The 16,852-nt window shown below is 33.9% G+C and overlaps 3 protein-coding genes across 3 annotated transcripts; 2 read left to right on the plus strand and 1 right to left on the minus strand.

Annotated features, from left to right (window-relative positions):
• Positions 1 to 7,822: 7,822 nt before the first annotated feature.
• On the minus strand, positions 7,823 to 11,128 carry LOC131628333 (scarecrow-like protein 21). The gene is made up of 2 exons (XM_058899176.1): positions 10,980 to 11,128; positions 7,823 to 9,927 (listed from the first exon to the last, which is right to left on the minus strand). The coding sequence occupies exon 2, from the start codon at positions 9,845 to 9,847 to the stop codon at positions 8,177 to 8,179; it is 1,671 nt and encodes a 556-aa protein (XP_058755159.1). The 5' UTR covers positions 9,848 to 9,927; positions 10,980 to 11,128; the 3' UTR covers positions 7,823 to 8,176.
• A 2,113-nt stretch (positions 11,129 to 13,241) lies between these two features.
• Positions 13,242 to 13,571, plus strand: LOC131628352 (uncharacterized). The gene has a single exon (XM_058899194.1). The coding sequence runs from the start codon at positions 13,242 to 13,244 to the stop codon at positions 13,569 to 13,571; it is 330 nt and encodes a 109-aa protein (XP_058755177.1).
• Positions 13,572 to 15,046: 1,475 nt separating this feature from the next.
• LOC131628353 (uncharacterized mitochondrial protein AtMg00310-like) lies at positions 15,047 to 15,607 on the plus strand. The gene has a single exon (XM_058899195.1). The coding sequence runs from the start codon at positions 15,047 to 15,049 to the stop codon at positions 15,605 to 15,607; it is 561 nt and encodes a 186-aa protein (XP_058755178.1).
• The last annotated feature ends 1,245 nt before the right edge of the window (positions 15,608 to 16,852 follow it).

Here is a 16,852-nt window from a genome sequence, read left to right on the forward strand (position 1 = left end):
TTTCTATTCTACACGTTCAAAGTTTAGTACAAAAGTAGAAACAAACTACGCATCAATTATATGTTGAAAAGGTAACCCGTTGCGGAAACAGATAACTCGTTAGTTATGGACAAGGTAATGCGCTGGTGAAAGTATGCATTACCAGCCATTTCTATTTATGTATACATGTAAATTTCTCGTTATTAACTAGAATCAGAACCTACATGAGTGAGTCTAGGATAATACTTTTCGTCTCGAGTCCCATTTTATAAACTATTAAAAAAACTAATCAAAATTATTTTCAAAACAATGTCAAAATGATCATCTTAGATAAACATAGGAGTATTAGAATTTGGTACTCAAACTGATCTCAGAGGAGGACAACAACAACAACAACTCTCCTGTACTCAAAACACTACTACAACAAACCAACCATCCCCTACTCAAAATAACCACATGAGAACAACATTAAATGTTTAAGCCTCGTAAACTTTTTAATCTCCATACCTCTTCTCCAACCTCTATTTTTCCATTGTCTACCAATATCATTCATGTATTACATGATCATAACTAAAAAGTGGCTATGAAAGAAAAATATGATGCTTTTATTGAAAATAAGGCGCAAGATATAGTGTTTTGTAGTCCTAATTATAATATTTTATTCAAATTTTGTAGATTTTCAGGAATAAAAAGAAACCAGATGTGTCCTTTGAGAGATACAAATTATGGTGATGGTACTAGTCAACAAAATGGTATCAATTATGGTGAGACGTTTAGTCCCAAAGTCAAAGAAGCCATTATTCAGACGATACTCAGTGTTCCTTTATCAAAATTATCATGTCTTCATCAACTAGATGACATGAACACATATTTGCTTGCTAATCTTGATGAAACTGTCGACATGCATTAGCCACCAGGTTTATGCAATGCTCAATAGAGACAACACCTTAGGTTAAGTTGTTATTGAATATGAAGTTGTGGTTTATCAAGTGGTGCAAATCAAAGTTGTGGTAATCAAGATTTTTATGTTTGTAGATAAAGTTATTTGTTCCTATCTACAGAGACAACACCTTAGTTCAAGCGGTGTTCGGTGAAGTCTGTGAAGATCTCAAATCAAGTGATTTTTCTGACGGTGGAAGTTATCATAAAGAGTTATCCTAAGCCTCATCAGAAGAATAATCAATGTTATAGATAAGTTATAAAGTAAAATATAATATGGCAAGTAATCATAAGATTCCAAGTTGTAAAATAGAGGAAATGTGAAAGCTCGCATGTGTGTGTTGAACGATTAGTGTCTATAAAGGTATAAGACGTACTCTTAATTTTACGAAGGAAAATCATACACACACACACACTTAAACATCTTAAAATCCTTTCTTTATTTAATAAATCACCTTCAAATATTTTTAAAGCCTAGCAAATTGATTAAAAAGCTATCTGATCAATTACAAACAAGTTTTGTAAAGGATAATCGATTCGGCATTTCAAGTAGTCAATTTTTTCACATTACAACACCTAAAATTGATTGGAGAGGTCCCTTAAATGATTGGAAAAAGGTGGAAATCAAAACCTTCCAAATTTATACCATATTTTGTCCTATAAATAGAGTACTCATCTATCATTTCAAATCATCCAGAGAACAGTTTGTTATCCTTCTTTATCACTCTACACTCTTTTTCTACAAATCTCTTATTTCTCATTTTAGTTATGTCTTAGTTCTTTAAGAGTAACTATTTGCGTTGTGAAGATCATTAAGAGTAACTATTTGCCTTGTGAAGATCATTAAGAGTAACTATTTGCCTTGTGAAGATCATTATTTATGGTGTGGAGCAAATTTGTAAATTTCTTAAGAGTGTATTATCTCTTGTGCAATATTTTCCTTGTAAGAAGGTGTTGTTTGGTTATGAGCTAAACCATTAAAATATCTTGGTTGGTTGTGAGGTAAACAATTAAAATCTCTAAGTTAGTTGTGGAGGTCTCTATTCTTAAAACGCTCAGTAGGTTTGTGAGCTTAACCATCTTTTGAAAGCTCTCTCTTAGTTTATGAGTTTAGCTTATGCTAAAAGCTATTAGTTGGTTGTGGAGGTTTTCGATCTTAAAACTGTGTAGTTGGTTGGTAAGTTAGCCATTGAAAAACATTAATCCTTGTAAAAGGAAATTTGTGTGCATATTTTGTTAAAAACTCTCAAGAAAAATTCTTAGAGAGAAGAGTAAGTCACTTCATTAAGACTGAACCTCTATAATTATGGAGATTTCTCTTATCCCTTAACTCTTTAATTTTTCATATTATAATTTATGTTATTTTTACTCTATTTGTTTTACAAAAGATTTTTTTAACTTCATTTTTGTAAAAAAATTTGCTTTGAAAATGGATTTTTTTAATCCAACACAATTCACTCCACCTCCGGTTGTGTTTGGAGTCTCATGTCAAACACTTATTCATCTACCACCGAGGTAATTATCTAGTTGGTATCTTTCTCTATATGGATGACATTATTCTGATTGCCTCCTGAGATTCTATTCGTCAATCCATAATGACTAAACTCGACTCCAAATTTTCTATGAAAGATATAGATCTTTTTAGTTACTTTATCGGTATTTTTGTTACATGACATGTAACGCCCCAGACTGCTTTCGGGATGATTGACTGGCCCTACAAACCAACCCGGGTCTTTTCAGCATGTTTTGACCTCACTCACACATTTTCTGGGAAACTTCCCAGAAGGTCACCCATCCCAGAATTGCTCCAAGTCAAGCACGCTTAACCGTGGAGTTCTTATGGAATGGGCTACCGAAAAGAAGATGTATCTTGTTTATATAGGTAGTACCCATCAATCCTTATAACATTTCCTTCAACCATGCAGTGCCATACCTGCACAGTCTCAGGATCCCTCTCATTCCGATGTGGTGACCACCCTTTCCCCCTTGGCCTTAGGTGTTACATGCGGTGCAACCACTCCTTGCCTTCTTCGGCCTCGGGTGTTACATGACACGCATATGGCGAGGATAGTATTAAGAGCGCCTTTTCGTGTAAAACATCTAATATATTGGTGGACATACAAGCCAAACTAAGTTTATCTTTTGGAAATCCATATCCTGATCCCTTTGAGTATCGTAGTCTTGTTAAAGCTCTTTAATACTTAACTTTTACAAGACCCGATATCACTTATGTCGTGCAATAAGTGTGTTTGTTTATGCATGATCTAAAAACACAACATATATCTTCCTTGAAATGCATCATATGATATCTTCAAGACACTATAAATTTCAATATTCATCTATGTCCTTCCTCCATTGATAAGCTCATCACATATATTGACATAGTCGTCTCAAACTTTTGAGAGGCACTGTGTAAGAAGCTGGATTTATCTTCAATTGAATTGTGAAAATTTGTTAAGGGGCCCTATTTAAGCATAAGTTAGCAGTGGAATATATATCTGGAGGCCCTTTTTCCATAGCTTAAACATGAAAAAATGTGAGTCCTTGTGATGTAGGTCATCTTGCACACTCTCAAAGACGGCCCTATATATTGATGCAAACAGGGATTAAATGCAGTGGAAGAAAATCTCCAATTTGTGGGCACGAGCTTCCTATGAGAATCTTTATTTCGAAATCAAGCTCAAACCCAGGAAGAAGATATTGGAAGTGTAAAAATGGGGGGGGGTGTTCAAATTTCTTCATATCCCTTGTTCACATCTCATTTAATGGCGATGTATATTAATATTTTTCCAGATTTTTTTTTAATCTTCATTTGTTTCATCTATTTTCCATAACGATGATGATTGTCATCTATTTCAGTGGGATGATGAACTTGATAGTGGAAAACGTGATGAACTAAGGTATTAGTGGAAAACGTGATGAACTAAGGTATTTTGTTTGAACTATATTACAGCCTATTTTGCTCATATAATTGGTAATAACCATAGAATTGGTAAATAGACATTTTACTGTCATACAAAATACTAGTACATACAAAGTACCATGCATTCAAAATACAACCTCCAATCAAAATACCAAATACAAGTACAATAAAAAAACCATACAAAATACACTATCATGCATTATATTCAAGATAAAAATATGTCATTGTCTTCATTTCTTCTTAGAGCCCACTTGTTTTTCTTTTTCTTTTTTGGAGAGTTGTTTGTAGGTGTTGAATTCACTATCTGAGATGCCTAGTTGCTTGCTATTCAGCTTCAACTAAGGCCACCATTTCTTCAACTGTTGCATCAATTTCACCCTCAAAATAGGCCACTGCAGGTTCAATAACTTCCTCATCTGCATTGGCAGCCACATTGTCATTTGCATTGGCAGCCACATTGCCATCTGCATTGGCAGCCTGTTGGTCATTTTCATGGGAAACAACATTGCTTGTTTCAGGAACTTCCCTTGGTGCCTTTCTCTAAGACATAAAAAACATAAAGAAGATGACATAAGTAAAAATTAAACAACATGTCACAAGTAAAACATAAACAAATAATGCACACACATTTCTCTTTAAAGCAGCGGGGTTTTGTTATTTACTCTAACATTTTCTTGAGTTATGTCCAATACTATCACACTTAGTACAACTGTAATTAACACCAATCCTTCTCATCCTAGATCCATTTTCATCATGTTCTCTAATCCTAAGTTTTCTTGGTCTACCTGGACCTTTCTTAAATGTAGGTGGAAGTATATCCTCAACATCAACATTAGGCCACATATCCATTCTATTAGTAGGATCCAACTATATGAGTAACACTTAGTATATGTTTCCTTACTATAACAATCATCCACAAATGTCTCTGGATCCAATTTCTGATAACTCATGAAAGCTATGGCATACCTACATGGAATGCCCACAAGTTCCTAAAAACAACAATGAATTGATGACCATCAAATGTGTGGTTAACCTGCCAAACCATATTTTGACACCATGTAGGAATCCAATTACCACTCATTACAACCTCCTTGTCCAATATTTTCCCAGGCATATGCATTATCTTATGTTTCCATTTGTCTAACTTGGTTAAACTAACAACTACCTTATTCAAGAGATAATTTCTAATCCATTCACACGTAGTGATAATTGGTTTATCTGTAGCATGCAATATGATACTATTGAAAGACTCACTAAGGTTATTCATCAGAACATCACATTTTGGATAATAACTAAAATCATGTTTACACCATAGTTTGCTTCGAACACCCAATAGCCATTCCCAAGCCTTTTTCTCAAGTTTCCTTAACTCAGGCATCTTTTTCTCCCAAGCTTGAAGGTATGTTGCTTTTGCTGCTCCCATCATTAGATCCCTTATTGCATTGGCTCCACCAAATTTCTTTTTTATTGACTCAAACATCTCTTCAAATTTAACCACAAGCCCCTATGAAAATGGCAACACTTTTTAGCTAAGAATCACATATACATAACTATAAAAATTATTGAAATAAATTCATACCTTTTGTTGGTCAGATATGAATACATATCTTCTGTGTTGCCCAATATCTTCCATAAGCAGTTGTAAGAACCACCTCCAGCTTTCTTTTGTCTCTGTCTCCACAACACCAAATGCTGGAGGAAAGTACTGGTCATTTGGATCCCTAGCCATAACAATATGTAGTCGGCCAACATACTTTGTCTTCAGGTGACATCCATCTACACCAATAAATGGTATGCAACCATGGAGGAACCCTTTTTTGCAACAATCAAAACAATAATATAAACTACCAGGCCTTGGTGGAATTGGCCTCTCCACATTGATCTTCACAGCATTTCCATCATTTTGTTTCTTAAGTTCTGCACAATAACTATATAACATAGAATATTGTCTACATAAGTCACCTTCAATAATTTCTTTAACTATGTGTTTGGCTCTCCATGCCCTTCCCTTACAAATCCCAACTGAGTATTTACTCCTTAGTCCTGCCATTAGATCTGAAATTTTGACCTTACCACTAGACTGCCTCTTTTCTACTACAACCTTAGACACCCATTTTGAGTTTGCTGACTTGTTATTCAAAACCCTAGCACATGTATGGGTCCCCACCAAAGTATTTATTTGAAAAGTTTGTTTGTCACCAACTTTACTCCAAAGGGCTAAAAAACCACATTTACCCCTACAATCTATCCTAACCCTATTACTTTCAAAAACCTAATCTCTCTACCATATAGAACAGACCATTCTCTTACAGCTTCCTTAAATTCAACAAGAGAGTTAAACTCCATACCTAGTTTGAACTCATAGTCTGAGCAAATCCCCTCTAACCTTCTCATACTTGGGCATCCCTTGTTGTCACTAACACCTAGATCAGAGCTACCTAATTCTTCACTTTCATAATCTCCATCTTGCTTACAACCTTTGATGAACTAGGTTTGCCACCAATGACCCTTGAAGGAACACACAACCTGAGTTTCTTGGGAGACCTTACAATTGATGCATCCTTGTTAGCTCTTAACTTTTGTACCTGAATTTCTTACCTCTAATTTCAACCATATTACCTTCATTAGGTCTATCAACCTCCATAATAACAAAGCCTTTGTTGTCATCATTCACTATTTCTTCCTCGTTGTCCCCAAATATTATCCCTACAGAGTCTTCATCTTCAACATCACCACTCTCTTCACCAACATCAACAATATTTGGATTCGGCGCCCTCTTTAAGTTATCTCCAACAAAGTGATTAAGCCAAATATGTCCATCAACATTGTGCAAAATAGAATGAGTGGCAATATTCGTAATATGAACATATTCAGTCACGTGGAAGAAACTTTTGTCAATACCTTCAATTTTCCTCCTCATTCGAATTCCACTACCGTCGTATCCACACCCAAGTACTAAGCTCATAGCTTCTTAGTACGACCATGTGTCTGAATCTTTCCCACCAACAATAGTTTCACCTCCTCCTCTGTAAAAAACAAAGCTTTCTCGCACAAACTGACCACCATGGTGAAAGATTAAGTTGAACATTGTCATTCCTACAAATGGAAAAAACAGGCATGCATGTATTAAGAATCATGAACAAAATTTCCAAAAGGTTTGGTTTAGTGAAAATAGAAGACAACTGTACCTGACACGCCTTCACAGGTTGCCAATGGTGGCTTCATAACCTTGAAGGAGGCGATGAAGAACCAAGTTTTCTAATTTAGGTTTTCGGGGGGGTGAACGAAATGAATTGATGAACTTTTAATTGTCTTTTATATTTTAATTTCTTAAACTAATTAAAAAAATTACATCATTTAATATTTTGAAAATAAATAAATAGTATTAAGTCATGTATGACTCACTTAACCTAAACATGCCAACATGTCATTTCCACATGAGCATTTTAAGTGACAAAATCCACTAAAGGACTAAAATAAGGAAATCTCCAAATTACAAGGATGAAATCTGTATTTTTTTTAAAAGGTTGTTTTTGAGATTCGCCCCATATATTCATTTGTGTTTATTTCACAAAACAAATTTTTTATTTAAAAGATTCTCATCACGATTTAATAACATTTTTGAAAATATTAAGGTAAATACCTCTTACAAGTCTTTTGTAAAAACAAAAAACTTGGATACTCTAATGCCTCCATTTCCTCACTTTCAAACAAATGCAAATAGAGTTGACTTTAATTTGACTACAACATTCATAATATGTGAGGTTAATTTTTTTTAGATTTTTTTTCACCACTGATATAATTCGGTTCGGACTTTGTTATTGGTTACAAAGAATTTTTCTATTAAATTTAACGGATAAAGGAAACTGCTCACTATAGTAACTATTCACCAATGAAGAGTAATATAGCAATTTATTTATGACAATAAAAAAATGTAACATTACATCAATAGCAACATTCAGTTTCATTTTATTTCGCAATTTTTTTCCCTTTCCTTTATTAATCTCTACGACTACAAAAAGAGACACTTTGGAAACTTTGACTAAGGTTTCTTTTGCTCTCATTCTAGTATTGTCATGTATAACAAGTTTGAAAGATAGATAAATCTCAAGTCCTATCAAGAAGTTTAGTTGCTAAACATCTAAAAAAATAAAAACTAATAAGAAATATCCACTACCTACGATCGCGAGTCAAGTCGGCCTAAAACAAAGATAGTCTGACAAATCTTTGTTTTAGACCGCTCAATTCACCCCATTCAACCACTTATAATCTATAAGTCTTATGATTTCACCTCTATTTTGATATCTAACAAAATTTCCTCTTCCGAATTCTTTATCACGATTTCTCTATTATGAGTGAAGAATCCTCACCTAGCTTGGGTTTCCAAGCAGAAAATGTGGCCAAAGCTCTACTCTTCCATGCTAAATAGAGAGCAACATCCGTTTGTTCAATCCTATAATTCTCATTGAACTCCCTCAACAGATTTGTAACCGAAGCCGTCACCGATGGACTCAACGGTAACGGCACAAAACCCGCCATTGATAATCTTGCCTTCCACTTTCCAAACAGCTCATGTCTCTCCACTCTCTCACCCCCCTCACAAGCTATCATGTTAACGATATCTCGTGCGATGCAGTGCTGTTCTAGGCTGATCCTTGTCTTATCATCTCTAGGGAGAGCCACATCAATTGATTCAAATATAGCAGAATAATAATTCATAGTCTCAACAAACCTTTGAAAAAATGTTGAAGTGTTTGTGTTTGATTCTTGCTCCACAAGTAACACTACCTTAGGCGACAAACTCTTAACCAATCTCAAAAGCCGGTCTCTATGATTCTCCGTGCTCACGCTCTCGTCCGGCATGTGATGCAAACTAAAAGGAAAATTCACAGCCAGCGCTTCGCCATTTTGAAGTACGAAATCTTTTAGCTGAACCTCGCATCCGAACATAGCAACACTATTGAACTCAAACGGAATGCCACAAGTTTTAGCGTAATCCCTTAGCTTTTCTCCTACGATATGAAGTCCTCCGCCTCTAGCGTGAAGCGATAGAGAATCATCGATGCCTGTTACACGAATAAAAGGAGGCCTGCCCGGTCTACGCGAGAGAGCCTCCATGAGTGACATCCACTGTGTACCCTGCGCGATTTGGAAGTCGATTATGTGAATTCTTGACTCATTTTGCATCGCCTCGCAAATGGCAACATTGGAAGATAAGTAAGCAAACTTCCAATAAGGGCAAACCTGATAGAATACATGCATATAACTCATCAATTCTTTGCTCGTTGGTTCTTCGCACTTCAACGATTTATAAATCACACTCCCCGATGATTCCAACCTCGCTCTTAAGCCTTCTAACATGTAAGCACCTAATCTTTGATTCGGTTCACCGTAGACCGAAACCATCTTTCCCAACACATTGTTCATGAATCCCAATGCAGTTTCAATATCATCATCCGAAACAGCCTGCGCGCATATAATTAGTATTTCCTTTAAATCCAACTTCGGAATCATTTCTTGAATCACAGCCCAATTATATCGAGAAGCACCATTCGAGAAGCTCTGACAGCTGTTGACAATATCCGACTCGGGACCTAACAACGAAATCTCCAATTCTCTGAGTTTCTTTTTCAACTCAGAGCTATCATCATCGACAGCAGCACTAGAGTAAGCACTTATCGGCGAGTTGTTGTCAGAGGCGTAATGACGCGAAAGTTGCGGAGAAAAAGGACTTCTGATATTGGACGAAACGCTAGCGGATGAAGGAGAATCAAAAGCTACGAAATCCGCATTTTGTTGAGATGATTCCAAGGTAAAGAATTTTTTCTCCTTGTTGCTTGTTCCATAAGAAACATTGGTTCCATGACTATTACTACTACTACCAAGACATGACGAATTGGTTTGTAATATTTTGTAATGACTGTTGAATGAATCAGTTTGTTTCACAAGCTGGTTTTGGTATAAATGATTACCAGCTGAATTTGATTTTTCTTGAGAAGTTGGCATTGAAAATTCAATTATTTACGTGGCAGAAAAAAGTGATTAATTGTTAAAAACTGCTTCTGAACTGTTTAGCTAATAGATACCTGCATGCATAGTAAAATGGTAGAAAATCATTAAGCATTAATTGAAGTATCAATGCATAATTAGATTACAATCTATACAAAAAATTTAGGTCACTGAAAAGTTCGTTCAAAAGAAAATGAATTCTATCTAGTGAAAGAGTACCGACTAAAATGATAAGAGTATATTTTAATTTAACCAGAGATCTTAAGTTTGAACTCCGTCCAGAACATGCATGCAGATGGATTAAAAGTAAGAGAAGAAAAAAAGGAATACAAATGCATCCTACTTCAATGTATGTTTTTACAGATTTAAATTAGCAATAACTTCTAAAAACTCATGCCTGTACTAAAAATATATTTGTACATAACTAGTGATAAAAAAAGAGATAATTGAAACCGAAAGCATAAAAAGGAACAAAAACAAGTCTTTATTCCTTATCCCCTAGAAACAACTTTTGAGCAGATTTAGAACACAATTCACTTTACACTATCTAGATCAGTAAAATAATCTAAAACTATATGATAAAAAAAAAGAGAAAACGTGTGACAAGCATTATGATCATTTCGGAAGAAAAAAAAAATTCATGAGTTTGCTAACCAAAAAGAAATAATTAATATGTTCCACAAAAAATTTAAATTCCAATACATAAATTTTATGTAACAATTTGTTACATCAATGTTGACAAAAAAAAAACAACATTGTACTTATATACTGTACCTTTTTTTAATTATTAATATCTCTTTTCTCAAGAAAAGACAAAGTAACATTTTCAAAACTAATTTTAAAGTCGCATCCATAATTTATCGTAACAAAAAAAAAATAGAAAAAAGTTTTTCAATTCTAGAACAGAATTAATCTGGAAGGAAAAAAAACAAAAGTTTCTACTAGAAGTACAAAGTGGAACATTATAAGAAAACCTGAAATTTTACCATGAAATATCAGACACAAAAATGTTAGAATATGGGAAATAAAACTCAATGTTATTTACATAATTTGAACACATTCAAACCTTAAACTCATTCCAACAAAACATAAACCTTAAACAAAACAACGGCTGGAAAATAAAACATACCGTTTGTTTGGAGTAACAGATTTCAGACTCAGAAATAGTTGATGCCTTCCGTAGTTACATGTTTTGAGGCAGAGATTCTGAACAAAACAGTGGTTTTTGGAGAGAGGGAGGGAGGGTTATATAAACCGTTTCAAGAGACTGAAAACGATGGATTGGTAATCTATGAGCGTTGATGAAATAATCTAGTAGTTTACTTTTACTTTTATACTAGTACTATATCATAAATAAATTATAAATCATAGTATTATAATCATTATTCTTGACTTGAATATATTTTAATAGTATAATAATAAAAAATATAGTATAAAAAATAATAAAGAAAAGTTTATGGTATAAAATGTCCGGTTTATGACACTGGGTGGGGCCCGCATGCTACAGAGCTAGTACTCGTTTTATGCTACCAAAAAATAAAATGGAATGTTAGCTTCTAGAACGATTAAAGTAGAGTACTCTTTATCTTTATCTTTTCTTTTTACTATTATTATATCAAATATACACGTGGTTAATTGATAAGACTAAATTTATGAAACTGATATACAAAATGAAAAAGTTGTTTTAAATGAAAAAGTTGTTTCAAATTTTAATCTATAATTTTGACTATTTAGTGAAAATTTTGTTGTTAAATTCTTTAGAATGATAAAGTTATTCTTACGCGGATGTATTTTATCTAGATTGAGGTTAAATTCAAGATATAGAACATATAATATAATAATCTTATCTAAATCTTATTATTTGAATTACATATAATTCAATTTTTATAAAGGTGGTGAATTTTTATTTTTTATGAAAATAAATTAAAATTTTATCACATATAATATATCACATTTAAGAAATCATTACCTTCTATTTGTAACCTGACTTCTGGAATCTCTCATAAAAATATTTAGATAAAATGACACTAAAAAATTAATTTTTATCTTTTAATTTTAGTTTTTCAACTTATATTAATAAAAAAAAACTTTGTTTATAATTATCTTTGATTTGTAGTTTGTAGTTCTGTTTATTAGTTTATGACTTTTTTCTTAAACTATTTAAAATGATTTTTGATTTTATAACTTTTAATTTATTATTTTTTCAGTTTTATGTTTATTATTTAAATTAAAATTCATTTATTTTTTATAATTTAAAATAAAATAAATATTCTTTTTTATCCCTTATTAAAACTATAAAACTCAAATAATCCTTAAAAAAAACTTAATTTAATTTTTTACAAAATTTAATTAGATTATATTATAGTCCTTCTATTAATATTTTTTTAAATTAATTTTTTTTTAATTTTTAAATCGTGACGGAACATCACGTTAAATTTTTATTTTTATTTTTTAAATATTAAATTGATGTATATATATTTTTTATTTTTTATTTTTAAACAATTCAATTTAAAAATATTAAAAAGTAAAAAATTATTCAAAGAATTGAACCAAAAGATGTTTAAGCCATATCTTTTGCCTTTGTCATTGGTCAATGTATATTGGTGACAAATATTAAAATACAAAATACAAAATTTATAATCACATGGGTCTTGAATTCAAGTTCCTTAAGATTAAAGGCTAGTTACTTAACACTATACCAATTGTTGTTAATATTTATAATAATAAATATTTAATTTAATAATTCAGAATAAATATTTACTTATTTATTTATTTCAAATAATACATAAATAATTATCTGTTTATTTTAAATAATACACAAATTTAAAAAATAATTAATAAAATGTAATTCCTAAATATCATTGATTAAATAATAAATTAAATAATATTTAATCGAAATTAAATAACACATAAATAATATTTATTTTTTCAAATTAAATAATAATTAATTAATTTAACAATAATTCCATTAATTATTAAAATATTTAATTAACTCAAATTAAATAATGAATAATTTTCAAAAGTATTTAATTAATTCAAATAAAATTATAATTAATTAATTTAATAGTAATTAAATCAAATATTAATTAAATTGTTTCTATTTGATTAATTATTTTTAGGATTTACATTATTTATTTTATTTTTAAATTTGTGTATTATTTGAAATAATTAAATATTTATTTTGAATTATTAAGTTAAATATTCATCGTTAGAAATATTAACAACAGGAATTAATTGCTATAATTGTAAAGTGACTATCATTTACCATGAAAGGACTTAGGTTCTTATTTTTTGTTTTAAATTTAGCATCTCTCAATATTATTACAAATAATAGGATTTATCGCTTGAAGGCTATCAATTCACTTGGGTGAAGAGTAGAGGTACTGATCATATGATAGAAGAAAGACTGGACAGAGCTCTTGCTAACTCCGAATGGTTGGCGTCATTTCCTTTTGCTAAGTTAACTAATCTTATCGCATCGCATTCCGATCATAGCCCCATTCTTTTGGATTGTGATCCGGTACAACAAGTTGATTGGAGTTTTCAATTTCGCTTCGAGAACAATTGGTTACATGAAGACGGTATAGCAGAAGTGGTAAGTAATGGTTGGCATTGTGAGGAGCACATTGATGTGGTTAAGCGCATCTTGACGTGTGCTGAAAGTCTTGAGAATTGGAGCCGTAATTTGCGAAGAAACAGGAAGGGAGATATGGAACGATAGAAGGCAGTGATGGAGTTGAATAGAGGTGGTGCTGACTCATATTCGGCATAGCGGTATCTTGAGGCTCAGCAGGAGTATAACAAGGCCTTGATTTGCGAAGACTTGTACTGGAAACAAAGAGCTAAGATGCATTGGTTAAAAGATGGGGATTTGAATATGAAATTCTTTCATTTATCGGCGACTGCTAGGAAGAGTTTTAAGAAAATTTTGAGCTTGAACCATGAAGATGGTAGAATGATAACAGACCCGCAAGGATTAGGGGATATTGCTAAGAATTATTTTGATAATCTTTTTGCTGGCAGTAGCAATAGTGAGTTCGGACGGGTTTTAAGTGGTATTCTGCAACGTGTTTCTTTGGAAGATAACAGTAAACTGACCTCCCATCTTTCTAAAAATGAGTTGTATGCGGCGTTGGTTGAGATGCACCCGGATAAATCTCCAGGGCCTGATGGTTTCAATCCCGGTTTCTATCAACATTTTTGGGAGGTCTGTGGAATGACATTTTTGAGGCATCTTCGACGTGGCTTCATCGAGGCTATTTTCCTGATGCCATTAATGATACTAATATTTGCTTGATCCCTAAGTGTAATCATCCTAATAGAATGCAGGATTTTCGGCCTATATCATAATTTAAGGTCATTTATAAGATAATTGCTAAAGCTCTGGCGAATAGGCTGAAGCCGTTATTAGATAAATGTATCTCGGAGGAACAATCTGCATTTGTTGAAGGTCGATCTATTTTGCATAATTCCATGATAGCATTTGAAATCATTCATTCCCTTAAGAGAAAGACACAAGGTAGGAGAGTTCATTTAGCTCTTAAGATTGATATCAGCAAGGCTTACGATAGGGTGGATTGGGGATTCTTAAGAAGTATGATACTAAAGATGGGGTTTTTGGAGAAGTGGACACACTGGATTTTGATGTGTGTTACGACAGTTCACTATTCGGTTCTAGTTAACTCAGACATAGTTGGACCTATTGTGCCAGGAAGAGGACTCAGGCAAGGCGACCCACTGTCGCCTTATCTTTTCATTCTTATATCTGAAGGTCTTTCGCCCCTCATCAAGGGATTTGTAGCGAGAAGAGATATCCATGGTATCCAAATTTGCAGAGGGGCACCTAGCGTGTCTCATCTGCTTTTTGCTGACGACTGTTTTCTATTTTGTAGGGCCAACATGGAGGAAGTATCTCATCTTATGGAGGTTCTGGATATCTATGAAAAGGCTTCCGGTCAGGAAATCAATTTAACCAAATCTGAGGTCTTCTTCAGCCGGAATCTGAGTTTGCCTGCCCAGGAAGATCTTGCAAATATCATGGGATTTCGACATGTCTTAGGGGCAGGCTAGTACTTAGGGCTTCCCTCTATGATCGGGAGGAGTAAAAAGTCTACTTTTGCATTCATCAAAGACCGTATTTGGCAACGGATTAATTCTTGGAAAGGTCGGTCCCTGTCAAAAGTTGGTAAAAAAGTCATGATTAAATCAGTTCTCCAAGCTATTCCGGCTTACGTGATGAGTATATTTATTTTTCCTGAAGTAGTAATTAACGATATTGAGAGAATGCTGAATGCTTTTTGGGGGTGTGGAGGTTCTAGCAGTAAGGGTATTCGTTGGATAGCGTGGGATCGTTTAACTTGTTCTAAGAAGGATGGAGGTCTTGGTTTCAGAAAGTTTAGAGCTTTTAATATGGCTATGGTGGCTAAGCAAGGATGGTTTATAATGAGTCACCCGCAATCTTTAGTGTCCAGATTCTTCAAAGCAGGGTACTTCCCAAAAACATCTTTCTTTGAAGCTAATCTTGGTTCTAATCCTAGTTTTGTATGGAGGAGTATTTGGAAAGCTAGAGATGTTCTTATGCTCGGTTGTAGGTGGAGTATAGGTGACGGTAGCCCGATTAAGGTTATGCAAGAACCTTGGATTCGGGGTAAAGGCGAGAGGTGTGTTCCGGGGCCACAACAACATGGTATCTATAATATGGTGGTTAAAGATTTGTTGTTGCCAAATGTAAAACAGTGGAATATGAGGTTGATTTGAGAGCTGTTTGATTTTACAAGAGCGGAAGCTAGCACTTATGTCCCGTTAGTGGAGGATGTTGTCGTAGATCGTTTGGTGTGGATGGAGGAGAAAGATGGTCAATATAGTGTTCGTTTCGATTATCTTGTTTGGAAGAGTAGACAGAAGCTTCCTATTCAGGATAATATTGAGGTTAATTGGAATGGATTGTGGTCTATTCTTGCTCCCCCACGAGTGAAACACCTTCTTTGGCGGATTTGCTCGGGTTGTTTGCCTTTCCGGGTCCGGCTAAGATAACACCATGTCCCTTGTCCTATTACGTGTCAATTTTTCGGGGAGTTGGAGGAGGATGATTGGCATGTTTTTTTCAGATGTTCGAAGACTATCGAGTGCTGGAGGACAGCAGGTTTGTACGACATTATAGCACTCCTTCTTCTTTCTAATGACATTCGATCTCTTATTTTGAACTTGTGTACTAGGGAGGATAGGAAGGTGGCGGGGCGCTTTTCTATGATGATTGAGTTGATGTGGGCATAACAGGAATGATTTTATTTGGAATAATGAGAAGGAGGAGGCATCAAGGCTTGGGTGGTTAGCTTTTCACAAGTGGCAAGAGTGGTGGTTGGCTCAAAATTCTCGGGATGGAGAGGCTGCCCCGCCCTCCACTCTTTCTTGGATTCCCCCCCCCCCCCCCCCACTTCTGGTTGGGTTAAGTGTAATGTTGATGCGGGTTTTAATCGGCACCAAGGAACTACTAATAGAGGTTGGTGTATCCGGGATAATTTGGGGAACTTTGTTAAAGTCGGTGTTGCTTGCGATGTTGGTTCGTTTTCTATCCTAGAAGCGGAAGCGTTGGCTTTAAAGGAAGCTATCCAAAGAGCTTTAGCCCTTCATCTTGGTCATGTTATTTTCGAGGGTGATTCTCTACAAGTAGTTCAAGCTATTCATTCCAATACCATAGGTGGTTCTGTATTATTCGCTGTATTAAACTTTTACTTTGTGATTTTCCGAACTTTGTAGAGTTCGTTAAGCGTCAAGCGAATATGGTTTCCCATTGTTTTACAAAGATGGCCAATTCTTGGCCTCGACGCATTTATGTTAACAGTATTCCTCGTTGAATTGATTCTTTATTATGAATGAAAGAAGTTAAGTTTGTTTTGGTCAAAAAAAAAATTTAATGTACATTGACTTAATGGTAAATAAATATGATATCTAGCTTAAATTGAATTCTTTTTTGGGAAGATTAATTTGAATTCCGTAGTTTTT

This window comes from Vicia villosa, unplaced genomic scaffold (genome assembly GCF_029867415.1).
Source record: "Vicia villosa cultivar HV-30 ecotype Madison, WI unplaced genomic scaffold, Vvil1.0 ctg.000444F_1_1, whole genome shotgun sequence".
NCBI classification, from domain to species: domain Eukaryota; kingdom Viridiplantae; phylum Streptophyta; class Magnoliopsida; order Fabales; family Fabaceae; genus Vicia; species Vicia villosa.

Bases quoted from the DNA above. Each gene is read 5' to 3' on its own strand.
- LOC131628333 (XM_058899176.1), bottom strand. From the start codon at position 9,847: ATGCCAACTTCTCAAGAAAAATCAAATTCAGCTGGTAATCATTTATAC.
- LOC131628352 (XM_058899194.1), top strand. From the start codon at position 13,242: ATGATAGAAGAAAGACTGGACAGAGCTCTTGCTAACTCCGAATGGTTG.
- LOC131628353 (XM_058899195.1), top strand. From the start codon at position 15,047: ATGATTAAATCAGTTCTCCAAGCTATTCCGGCTTACGTGATGAGTATA.